The 12,746-nt window shown below is 44.5% G+C and overlaps 1 protein-coding gene across 6 annotated transcripts in view; it reads left to right on the top strand.

Moving 5' to 3' along the window:
- pias1a (protein inhibitor of activated STAT, 1a) overlaps positions 1 to 12,746 on the top strand; it is a 55,371-nt gene that overhangs the window by 16,828 nt on the left and 25,797 nt on the right. For all 6 annotated transcript variants that reach the window (XM_020055539.2, XM_013137485.3, XM_020055531.2 and 3 more), the window contains one exon: positions 9,527 to 10,013. In XM_020055539.2, the coding sequence (XP_019911098.1) occupies positions 9,530 to 10,013 (484 nt within the window). In that variant the 5' untranslated portion in view covers positions 9,527 to 9,529. The remainder of the gene's footprint in view (positions 1 to 9,526; positions 10,014 to 12,746) is intronic.

Raw genomic sequence — 12,746 nt, 5'->3', positions numbered from 1 at the left:
CTGAAATAGAGGTGGGATGGATTCCACCAGGATACGGCTTCGACTACTTTATCACCCTAGGCCATTTATCTCTGAGGGGGGGGTTCCCGAAAGGTGCCTTTTAAGATCAAACAGAGCCTAGCAATACAAGGAAGCAGTGGGTCAGATGAGGGCCAATCAGCTGCTAGTGTGACATCCTTACTGTCTCATTTACTGTCTCCCCAGCCATTATAAAACTTTATAATGTGTCACAAATCACGCAACAGTGACCGGGACGGACACAGTAGCCAAACACAGTGGTTTAGAATTGGTTCATCCTCTGGGGACAGATTTTTCTCAAAATTTAAAGGTAACTAGCTAGAAGTTAGTCTGGTTTATGTTTCAGTTCTGTTCAGTAAAACAAGAATCCTGATAAATTAGTCTTGTTACTTTCGTGGCACGTTGTGGATGATGATGGCGATCAGCAGAAAGGTTCTGTATGTTGTCCATCTCGAATACGCAAGAACGCATAAGTGTCTTCAGACCATCGCTAACTGCTGCAACTTAATGCTATGCTAGTAGTTTGGGGAGATATTTTCAAGGCTGGGGGAAAGTTTCAAATGTTCTGCTGGGCTTTGGCACAGTGGATTCACGTTGATATATCAATTGAAACTTAAAGGTATTACCTGAGTGATGTGGGGACGGTGTTGGATAGTTCCCTGCTATTAATCAACATCCAGGATCACAACAATCTTTTTGCCGGACCAAGTAAGCGGAGCTGGCCAAGAAGAGCGAATGTCTCATTCTGACTGGGTGGGTGGGTGAGTGACTGACTGACTACCCATTGTTAAATACCGTAGTGGTTACAGACACGGACTGCCACAAAGACAACCGATGTTCGATCCTCGCCATGGATGACAAAAATTAGGCAATAGGATTTTTTCATGATAGACTCAAACTTCACTGGCTACAAGCATAAAACTGCTTACTGTTATATAGCGATGGACAAACTGCACCAACAAGGAACATATTGCTCTCAATTTACATAGCGTAGTTCACATATGATAATGGTTGGTTATTCAATTGTCATTGTTTTCTAAAGAAACGAACCAGCCATGGCATGACTGGAGTCATTGTTTTCATTATAGTTACTGTATAGCCAGACTACAACATCTCTGGCTACAAGCTTCAGTAGCTACTTCATAGTAAGTGTAAAGTAATACTGTTTATGGTTATATTGAGATGGACGAACTGCACTGACAATGCACACACTCCTCTCGATTTCGATTAACATAGCATAGTTCACATAGCGTAGTGAATCCTGCTGTGCAGTGATTGGAGTCATTTTCATTACTCTATAGCTATTAGCTAGCCATCTAGAGTAGTCTCTTTTTAATTTAAAATGTTGAATATAGTGTAGCAACCCTGTTATACCTGTTGTTGGTGTAGATGTTAGCTAATGTAGGGAAATACTTTCCAGATCCTATGAAGTGTTTCAACTAATTGTTTTGACAATGCAGAAGTAAACAGACACTACATCTCTACATACATATCAAGTGCAACAACACCCGCTGTATAAATAGCGTAGTGATTAAGGAAAACCGCAGATCGAATCCAGCCAGGGGTAACAACATTCATCCCTTCTAATCACGGGCTGGCAAAACTAGGGTTGTCTGGTTCCTTTTCTTGTTTATTATTACTATGCTACTGATTTTACTATTATGGGTTATTGAATTGGCTAGTTATGATATTGATATTCAAAAGGTTAATCTGCCCTTGATTTTCAGATGGGTTTACTCAAGTATTTGTTTTTAAGAAGACCAGAGTAGCAGAGAAAGTGTGAGGACAAGGGTGTAAGGTAAATTTCAGTAAGCGCAGGATCTTTTATCTCTGTCAGAGCCCAAAGTGGAGCTGTGTATATTAGAGTACCAAGTTAAGAGAATGCATAAAGATAATTGTATTGTTGTTGATGATCAGTGTATTGTTCATATTGCTAGATTGCAGAAAGAATTTGAGGCGTGGCAGTGGAAGAGCCAGGAGCATGTTGTTTTCATTATGACAAATTCAGAGTGAAGTTGAACTTGTGGACAGAAAAATACATGCTGCTTTTTACATAAGATTAAAGACCTTAGATCAAGATTTGCCACCGCTGCAGAAGATAATCCTAGGGGAAACACTGATTTCTTTATGCTTTGTTTCCCCACTCAAAAGCTGTGTGTTTTGGTTTTCTGGGTCTGTTTTTGATAGGCTAGGGTTCTCCATTCTTTATTAGGTTTTTCTTTCTTGCTCTCGCTCTCTGTCTTTGTTTGTCTCTCTGTGTGTCTGCCTCTGTCTGTCGGTCTGTCACTACTCTGGGCAACTCTCCACTGAACACTTCGAGGTATTTTGTTCAAGAAACAAAACCAGACAAACCCATTTTGTTCAAGAAACAAACCCACCTCAGCGTCAGCCCTTTCTGACCTCCAACCACTATATTTTAAGTAGTTGCATTGTAGATTTCGTATTTTAGGACAGGCAATGTCGTTCCTTCAGGGCCAAAAGAGTTTTTTGTTTTTATGTGTTTAATTGCCTTCAGTGCCTAATCTACTTGTCATCATGGCTCATAGTCTATTTCAGTGCTGCTCTGGAAAGGGAAGGCAGTGCTCCGCAGTGCGAAAATCTGACTCTGTGGCCATCTCTCCGAGATCAGCCGCCCCTTCACCCTGACTCACCAGCTCTCTTTGCGCCTGCCTCCTTGTTTTCACTAGAGCTGTGGAGAATTTCATTTGTTTTAGAGGCTCAGCTGCTCGTTTCTCTCCCTCACCCCTCCCTTCAGAGGAAATGGGAAGTTAAAGTTACCAAAACAAGCCTTACCCCCCCCCCCCGCCCCCCAAAGAAAATATACCACAGATGATGCTGGGTCTGAAGACAAGGATAAGCAGATGGATGGAGACAACATATATAGGAAAGTGTAGAAGCTATTAGGGGGCTTGGGGTTGATGTGATATGACCTTTTACTGTTTTAAATATATACATACATACAAACACACACAGTAGAAATCCTGGAGCCGAACATGCAAGTGGGCACTACAGAAATATCTGCATGTCAATGTCACACGGGACCTAAATCTGAACTTGTGAATCTGGATCTTCCTTGTGGTTGCTGGCTTGTCATGTACATTTATGCGTTGTCCGTGTGACGTGAAAACGCTAGGCCACGTGCTGCCGTAATATTAGCTTTTACTGTAACAGTCGTTTGGCTCCCATAGCGCTCCATTACAGTTTTTAAAGCCCTTTAAGTGATTTGGAAGGACCAGAGGAAGTTTCGGAGATGAACCAGTCAAGTCATCATCTTTGATCTGGCCCCCACCGTATTGGAAGCAGCTTTTCTCAGTAGAAGGTGTAGCCTCTTAAATTCAGACTCGGCGGTAGAAATCTCAGTCGAAGGGTAGATCTCACCCTGTCCCGATGTGCAGCCCCCAACTAAGTGAAGCCACAGCAACAGCTAAGGCCCCGGAAAACCACGTTGCACAGTATGGATTCCCAAATAGTTCGCTTTGAAGCTAGGCACCAGTGAAAGCTGCTATAAGCATCAAGTTCTTGCAGGTTTTTATAATAGCTGCGTATGAGTGGCGGTTTTAACGTGCTGCGCGATGTCAGGTGTTGTGGCCCCTGTTGGCTAAAATAAGTGGCCCCGGACATCCTTTGCCAACAGCGTCCCCGATGGCGACTCTTAATAGGAGACCGTGTCACCTCCTGTGAAGTGCGAGTGACGAAAGGAAGAGAGGAAATGAGACGAAGAATGCTGTCCATCAGTCTCCTCCTCCTATCGCTCCCGTTGTTATTTTTTATTTTTTTTGGACCCTTTGTTTTAAATATTTCTCTGCTGTAGGAATGCAACACGTTCAAAATGTCGAGTGTACACACACACACACACACACCATCTCGTGTGTCATGCTGTAGAGTATGGTCACGGGTCATGTGGCGCACAGGTTGACGGTAATCTCTCTAAGGCACTTCCATATGACGTACTGTACAGGAAATGATTTACTTCCTCAAAGGACGAAGTTACCTGGCTGATTTAAAGTGCTTTTCATTTCTGAAAACAATTGAAACCCAAAATAGACAATTAGGTTATTTTGGAAACAGGAGGATAAAATGGAGAACAACATGGAGCAAAGTTTATATAAATACACACACACACCCCTCTGGATAAAAACTGAGACCACTGCACCTTTTTCTCTCCTTTCCAAAAAAGTCGAAAAGGAAGGTTTTGATTGAGGAAAAGAAGGGTTAAAATTAAGAGACTATTGCAAATTGAACGCTTCTGTTCCTCACTCAAACTTTCATTTTCAACATTTTTGGAAAGGAAAGAAAAATGTCCAGTGGTCTAAATTTTTTCCGGAACTGTATATCTATCTCTTATCAGTCCCAAGACCCCAGCAAAAACTGTCTTTTATAATTTATCTGACTTGGATTTCACTGTATATCCAGGTCTTTCTTTTCATGAGAACTGAGGCTATAAACAGAACCCAGCAGTTTAGACATTAATAAGTGCATTCGTGTGTTTTATTAAAAATGTAACAAAAAACGCTCCATAGGGCCCTACCAAATGTTTTATTTTATGTTTGGTTCAAATGTGTATTTCCCAAATTATTATAGTTTTTTTCAGTTTGGTTTTTCCAGGTTCCACGTTTCCCTTGAGTAATAGAGTTTTTATTTTTTTTTATAGAAAAACAACCTAATGTCATGTTTTAAGTCCATAGCAATGCTTAGAAACCACATGTTGCCGCTTTTGAGGTGGAATTGCCCTTTATGTCAAGATGCTCTTCTAGCGAGATGTTCTGTTTCAGAGGTTTTCTTGTTGAACTCATCTAAATGTAATACTAGCTGGCTTTATATTCATACCATCCTGCCACCACCAAGTATTGACTATTTACAGATAACATTTAATCCTGAAGGTTTTTGGGAAAACAACTCTCACACATTCTCGTTGCTTTAGAAATACAAACAACGCTTTCTGGAAATTCGAATTACTAGTGGATTCTGTCCTTTATAATATTTGTTTTTGTTTATTCCCTACTAAAGTTGTTGAATTCTGATTCAATGTCTGGATTTTCGGAATTCGCTGTGTGTTTTCTGTAGTGCATCTTTTAAAGAGTGCTAGTTCCATCTAAGTGCATAATGATCCATTCATTCATGTGAATGTTGTAAGAGCTGAAATTGTTTTCTCAATCAGAAATTAATATCTGTTTAGTCAGTAATGACTGTGTGAACTTAATACTATTACTAATACTCACCTTTTCTTGAATATTCTGTGTAGAAAAGCTTGCCCAGGGGCCAGTAAAAACATGTCAGGTAAATGGATCTGTCACTCACTGCTTTGTTGCCGTTTGTGTTCACAAGAGCACACGCACAGTCGTGACCAAAAACATGTTTGTCAGTCTGATCTCTGAACTTCTAGGTCAATTTAGGCATGTGAATGTTTTTAAGTGTGGTCAGAAAAAATAAATGGCCAAAAGAAGAACGCTACAAATTGAGCATTCAGCTAGCTTACTTCAGCCAGTACAGGTCCTCTTTTGGAATGTCTGTGTAAGTTGAAACATTTTCACGTTTGCCAAAATCAACGTGAAGTTATTTAGCAAATTTGTTTGGCCATGCTTTGGAATAGGAAATTAGGAGTTCCACCTTTTATTACTTGGCGTAAATAGCTTCTCTGAAATCCTTAACAAAAGCACCATCCGCCGCCCCCGTTCCTCTGCTCAAACTCTGGAATCTGTGTCATGGTATTGGACTCTGGGTACCAGTCCATTTGAGTTATCGTCCCCCTGTCATGCCAGACAGATGACAAGAAGGGCCACACATTGGAATGTAGCCTGAACACATCTGGCACCAGGCTACAGAAGGGGAACTGCTTATCTGTGGTATAACTGTGTGTGTGTGTGTGTGTTTGAGCGGACTCCATTAATATGTATTTGCGTGTGGATAGAATGGTGAGTGTTTGTGCTTTCAGAGCAACCACGGTTTTAGAAGTGCATGTGGACGTGTGCGTGGGCGTGCGTGCGCGCACTGTGTGTACTGGCTTCACGGCAGAGCATCCAAATCACTGCTGTCTCTGTGTGTCTAGTTGTGTGTGCCTTGTGCAAATCTGCTGGATCAATAGACTGCTCTTATTGTGTTTTGCCTGCAAACAATAGGAGCTGTGTTATGCTAAGCTACTCTTGAACTGCTAGCTTTGGTAGCCATGCTGTGCTATGCTAATGCTCTAATTCGGCTAGGGTTACATTTTCGGTTCCTGGGCTATGTTAAGCGTTTGGTAGTGTTAGTAGCTGGCCTATGCTAAGCTACTGTTGGTTCTTCTTTTGGAAGCTGGATTATGCAAAGCTTTCAACAGTGCTAATGCTAGTAGCTGGGCTGTGATAAGCTGCCGTTGGGGTTATTGTTGGTAGCTGGGGCAATGAACAGGCAGGCTGACTGACTAACTCACTTTTCAGCCGTGTGCACGTGCGCCAGCCTGGAAGGGGTGGGGGGGGGGGGGGTGGGGGGGGGGTGGTGGGGGTTGTTGGTTAACCACTGGTTTTATCTCTCCCCTGTCATTAAGAACAATGATATGGAGGTGGCAGTCTGAGTCTCCAGCATTCCACGCCCAGGGCGTTAGCCTCTGCCAGAGGTTAGGACGAGCCCATGGATTTAGAGTATAGGTCGGAAATGGGGGGCGTGTGTGGTGTTTATAGTTGTGCACGTGTTCTGCACATGCGCGTCTGTGTGCATGTCACAATGACTTATGTGCTCCATCATGTCTGGCATTTTGTCCGTATATTCTAGTATCCCATTAGGGCCCGCTGAGGGGCTGGCATCCATGTGAGAGTGCACAGCTGTTGCTCAACGGGCCCGTCGCCTCTCGTTCCACTCAGACCCGTCTGAAATGGCCTCCCCCCAGCCACCTTACCTTTCCTGAGAGACTTGTGTTACCGGGGACGCTTCGCAGCTGGGTCTGGCCTGGCCTCCATCAGTCCATGGTCCCTCAAATTCAACTGTGGACCTTAAAGCCAGTTCCACCCGGTTTCCCTTTAATCGTGGACTGATTAAAGGGAAAGTTAGGAATTTTGGGGCCCTGTTATTGAGTCAGATGATGGTTGTGGATAACAACATTTTTAGTCTTTGCATGTAGGGAAGGGAAGTTGCATTGTTAGTACGGTGTTTCCCGGTCTGTGACTGTTCTTCATACTGGACACAGGAACATGAAAACGGCATCCACAAGTTCACCGTAAATGCATGAGTGGATCGCTTCACTGCCAAGATCAGATTAAGCCCTGGGACGTTGGTGTCGTTAATGAGCCGGTTGAACAGAAATCCCCAGGAAAGTATGGAATACCCGGTTTTAGATGCAGGAACACTTCGTTTGATGTTTTTATTCTTCACTGTTGATAAGCATATTGTAGTAGTGCGGCAACAAAGCTATATTGATAATGCGTCTGTTGATTATTACTGTTGAGTGTTTACACTTAAAGTACTCTTTGTTTTGGAATGTGCTTTGAATTGCATGATATCCTTAATGAGTCTGTACAATACTACTATGTGACAGCACGAGGACTAAGGAACCGGTAGACATGTCAAAGAATCTCCTAGCAGGGAGTTTGAAAAATAGCTCATATAGTGCCAGAAGTACACGTGCCACCATACTCTATTGAATTAAATAGGCCTTGACTGGATGTAGAATTTTCCCAAAGTTTCTATCGTGGAGAATTAGAATGTCCATTTTGACCATCAAGGCGTGATCCGTCCAGTTACTTAGATATTGCGTGGCTCGCAGGAGCTGCTTACTGTCAACAAACTCATTCCACAAGTAATCCAAAGGTTAGGTGATGATTACCTTCCGTTAACGAACAGCTTATTGTCATCTGTGTCGTGGATTGGTTGTTTAAATGCAAGATGTGTGTCATTATTATGGTACATGGAGTGGCTGGGTAGCTTGGTGGTTAAGTGAGTTGGACCAGTAAACGAAAGGCTGCTGGTTCTGTTTGTCTGATCCGACAATGTGAAAAACACCCTGTCGGTCTGTCTCTGAGCCGGACGTTTAACCCCTAATTGCAACCCGGTAAAATAGGCATTCTAAGCATATGTACTTGGATGAATAACGGTAAAAATAAATGATCAGCGTGGTCAAGTAATTTATGAAGTTTTATCCGCACAGACACATCAGAATCACTTGTCTGTCTGAGCTTAGATGCAAGAATCTGGACGGAAACTGCTTTGGGGATGTTTCTGTGAGGCTCTTGGGAATTACTGGGGACGGATCAGCGACTTTCTGTAATGACCTAACTGACAGTGAGCAAAATATATACCGAGAGACATTGTTAAAAAAAACAATTATTAATGGTGTCCTTAGTCCTGGAAAATACTCTTTCGCAGTTAAGACTGGTGCTAAGCACAGGCAAAATAATGGAGTATTTATACCACTTAGAAACAAACTTTTCTTCCATGAAACGATTTAAAAAAAAAAAAGTTTACCTAGAAGTTTCCCCAATTACATTAGTGTCCAAGTTCGTTTTTTACTTCAATCGCCTTGAAGTCTATGAGAAGACTTGAAAGTGGCTGTCTAGCCATGATCCCTAACACAGTTTCTGAAGAATATTGAAAGGAATAATGGGCGACTGTTGTGCAACCTCTGTGTGGAAAGCATTTCGAGACCTACCCAAGGCTTACGCCAGATGTTCCTGACGTACTAGATCAGCACTACCCACCTAATCATAGTCCTGTTTTTCATGAATCTTAAAACAATCCCGAATTTTTCCATCCACATTCACAATGAGATTCATTTTAATCCCTCTTTCTTACCAATACATGTGAATGCTCAAGGGAAGGGTGAATACCTAAATTCCCACTCTGTAGCCTAGCCCAGGGATGGGGAACATAAGCAGGGGTGGAGGTGACAGAGGTTGCCGCTCTGCGCACCCTCATCCAGAATCCAGGGCGGTAATGCCGTTTCTGACTTGTTTTTGCTTGACCCACAGCTGACAGAATGTAGGCCAGCTAAATGAGAAATATTCAAGCTGTTAATGCCGGAATCCTGGAATTCCAGGTCACACAGCACTGATCTCACGGAGGTTCGGCTCTGAAGGAGAGAGAATTAAATATTACTCACTCTGTCTCTAATGTCCACAGTTCATAGGTCACGCCGGCAGGAAAGCAGTCTGTCAAGTCTGATGTGGCCCGATAACAATTAATTTAAATTCGTATCACATCCTTTGCAAATGTAATTACCCACTGTATGTTGCGGGAGCTGCATTATGACTTATGAGTGCGCTTTAACTCGCATTTCACGTGCATTAGCCTATATGTTATAGGCTCCATTTTCACTCGTTTGATTAATTCAGACTAATCCGGGGGCCAAGAGAATCCAAATTGTGCTTAATAATTAACCTACAGGCTGTTTAATCGAACGAGTTTGAGGAAAGCGTAGAATATTGTCTGGTCTGTTTGATTGCCCTCACAGACGTTCATGTCACATGACACATTACTGCCTCACCCAACTCTCCATCTCTCTCTCCCCCCTCCCCCCTCCCTTCCCCCTCCCCCCCCTCCACAGCAAATGGTGATGAGCCTGCGGGTGTCAGAACTGCAGGTTCTTCTAGGTTACGCCGGACGCAACAAACACGGACGGAAACACGAGCTCCTGACCAAGGCCCTTCACCTCCTCAAAGCCGGCTGCAGCCCGGCCGTGCAGATGAAGATAAAGGAGCTTTACCGTCGACGCTTCCCCACCAAAATGCTCTCGCCGTCGGAACTGGCGCTGCCCGGGCCGCACCATCCGGCCTCCGGGGGGCCGCCCGGTAGCGGGGTCATCGCCGCTCTGCCCGCCGGCCTCAGCCGGTTGGCGTATGAGGGCCACGGACACGGCGGAGTGCCGTCGCCGGCCGCCCTGCTGCCCATGTCGCTGCTGGGGCCCGGCAAGCATGAGCTGGCGAACCACCCGCCCACCTCAGCTACGCTACACCCGGTCCACCCCGACGTCAAGCTGCAGCGGCTGCCCTTCTACGACATGCTGGACGAGCTCATCAAACCCACCAGTCTAGGTGAGGAGGGCTGCTGGGTGTAGGGCGGTTGGTGGGTTAGCTTAGGTGTGGGTGTTGGTGAGTTACACTGCTCAACGAAATTAAGGGAACATGTAATCATCGCGGTATAACACCAAGTCCAGGTGGACGTCGCAGATGTCAATCTGTCCAGTTAGGAAGCATGAGCGATTGTGAATCTGTGTCACCTGTTTTTGTGCAAATGAAAGTGACAACAGGTGCACTGGAGATTAGTGATGTGCGTTCGAGGCTTCGTTACCGTTCTTCTGGCAGCAGGATATTATGCTAGCACCGCTAACTCAAAATAAAAAAGCTGTCATGGAAATATTTAAGGCAATGTAGTTAACAATCTAGTCATTTTATGTTCCAATGTTGTTCTTGTCTGATGGCTTTTATTATGTTAAAGAAAATCTGAGCGCTGCCTGCATAATATCCTGCTGCTAAAATAACACTAATGAAGCCTCATTTGGCCATCACTACTGGGAGGCAACAGCAAGACAATCCCCAAAAAAGGAATGGTTTTGCAGGTGGTGGCCACCTCTCTAGTTTAGCATTTTGCTAGCGTCCTTGTATCTACTGGTAGCTCGAGGTGGTACCTGCAGCTAGTGATGGCCAAACAAGGCTTCATTAGGGCATTATATATTTCAATTATATATTTGAATGAAGCGCTGCTAGCATAATATCCTGCTGCTAGAAAAACTGTAATGAAGCCTCGATTGGCCATCACTAACCCATTCATGTTGCACAGGTAGTCCAGCTTCTCCAGGATGGCACATCCATACGTGCCATCGCAAGAAGGTTTGCTGAATTTCTATAGGTCTGTGTGTGTGTGTGTTGGTGAATTTGTGTCTATGAGCATTTGCTGCTGTGTTGTGTAGTTTGACGTGGGGGGGGCTTTCCAGGGCCAAAACGCAGATTCTCATGAAGGCTAGTGACACTCGTCGCCAGACCCGTTAATTGTTCCCCCCCAAAAAAAAAACCCCACAGGAAACAAATTCTCTGTGCTGTTTCTGTCCATTTCTACACCTCCCGTCTCAGTGTCGTGCCAGTTATTCACCACATGCGGTTGCTTCTCTTCATTGTGTGCATCACACCCCACTGCAACTAGGATGGAAAACCCTCCCCACACAGCCTCACCAACATGAGTGTAAATATATGGAAATGTTCATTTTCCTCCATTAGCATTTTGATGGAGTACGAGGCGAGATTGTGATTAAGTGGCCTACGCTTGCATGTAGCGACACGCAGCTCAACTCTCGCCCCAACTCATCTCTCCCCCTCTGTCAACCATTTCCATGCTCTTTCGCCATTCCTTTCTCTCTCCTCTCGCAACTTTTTAATCTCACCCCCCCCCCCCACTTCCTCTTTTCAACCATTTCTCTCTTCACCCCCTCCATCTCTTCTCCCACCCCCCCACCCCCCATCTTTCTCTTGGGCACACGTCATATTCTTCGCTGGCGCGCGCTCACTCACCCTGCCTTCCAGACAAATTTGCATGCATAGTGTGATGAAATCTTACAGGCATACACCTGTGCCTGCAGAACCTATTCTCCATCATTTGAAAGTTGGCCGCAAAACCACACACACGCTCGCTCTAACAAAACCTGATAAAAACAGAGGCCCACCCAAACACGTATTCCTAATGAATAACGCATGCCCAGCACCGTTCTCTCCCTCAGACGTAGTAGCGGCCCTGCACTGGTGGCTGTAGCCGTCTCCAGCCGTTGCAGACCTGATTTCTTCCCCTGAATGTGTGTTAATGAGTTATCCACTGACGTGGCTCTGATGAGATGACCCTCTTTATCCTAATAATAACAGGAGGACTTTAATGGAGCGGCTTGGTTAATTAATTTGTCTTTCCAGGCAGACTGGGGGACTGCGGGAAACGATGCTCTTGCTCTTTCACATGCTCTCCATCTTTCAGTGTCTCTCTCTTCCCTCGCCTTCAATTCATATCATGGATCTCCCCTCCTCTCTGCTTAAATCGTAGGTCTCTTTCCTCTCTCTCCTCCCTCCCTCTCTGTTTATCCTAGATCTTTTCTCTCTCTCTCTCTCTCTCTCTCTCACCTCCCTCCCTCTCTGTTTATCCTAGATCTTTCCTCTCTCTCTCACCTCCCTCCCTCTCTGTTTATCCTAGATCTTTCCTCTCTCTCTCTCCTCCCTCCCTCTCTGTTTATCCTAGATATTTCCTTTCTCTCTCCTCCCCCCTCTCTGTTTATCCTAGATCTTTCCTTTCTCTCTCCTCCCCCTCTCTCTTTTTCCTAGATCTCTTCCCCTCTCGGTTGATATCATGGATCTTTCCCCTCTCTCCTCCACCTCTTTGTTTATCCTGGATCTCTTTTCTCTCATTCTCTTCTCCCTGTTTATATCCTAGATAAGGTTCTGTCTCCTCCCCCTTCTCCCTGTTTATATCCTAGATAAGGTTCTGTCTCCTCCCCCTTCTCCCTGTTTATATCCTAGATAAGGTTCTGTCTCCTCCCCCTTCTCCCTGTTCATCCCCCTACCTCCTTTCTCTTTTTAACCACCTCAGTTCCTCTCTGTTGTCAGTATTAGCTCACTCCTCCCTCTGCCTCAGTTTATTGCTAGTTCTGTTCTCCAAGCCTCCCCCACACTGTCAGTTACATTTTCAATTCAAAGTACTTCATTGGTCTGGGTAAGTAGTGGAGTTTAGTGGCAAATAAAGATAACATTAATGGCAGAAGTAGAAAATGAACCTTTGAACTATGGAGGCGGATC

Source organism: Esox lucius, chromosome 2 (genome assembly GCF_011004845.1).
Source record: "Esox lucius isolate fEsoLuc1 chromosome 2, fEsoLuc1.pri, whole genome shotgun sequence".
Classification (NCBI taxonomy): domain Eukaryota; kingdom Metazoa; phylum Chordata; class Actinopteri; order Esociformes; family Esocidae; genus Esox; species Esox lucius.
This window is presented reverse-complemented; position numbering and strand designations above follow the sequence as displayed.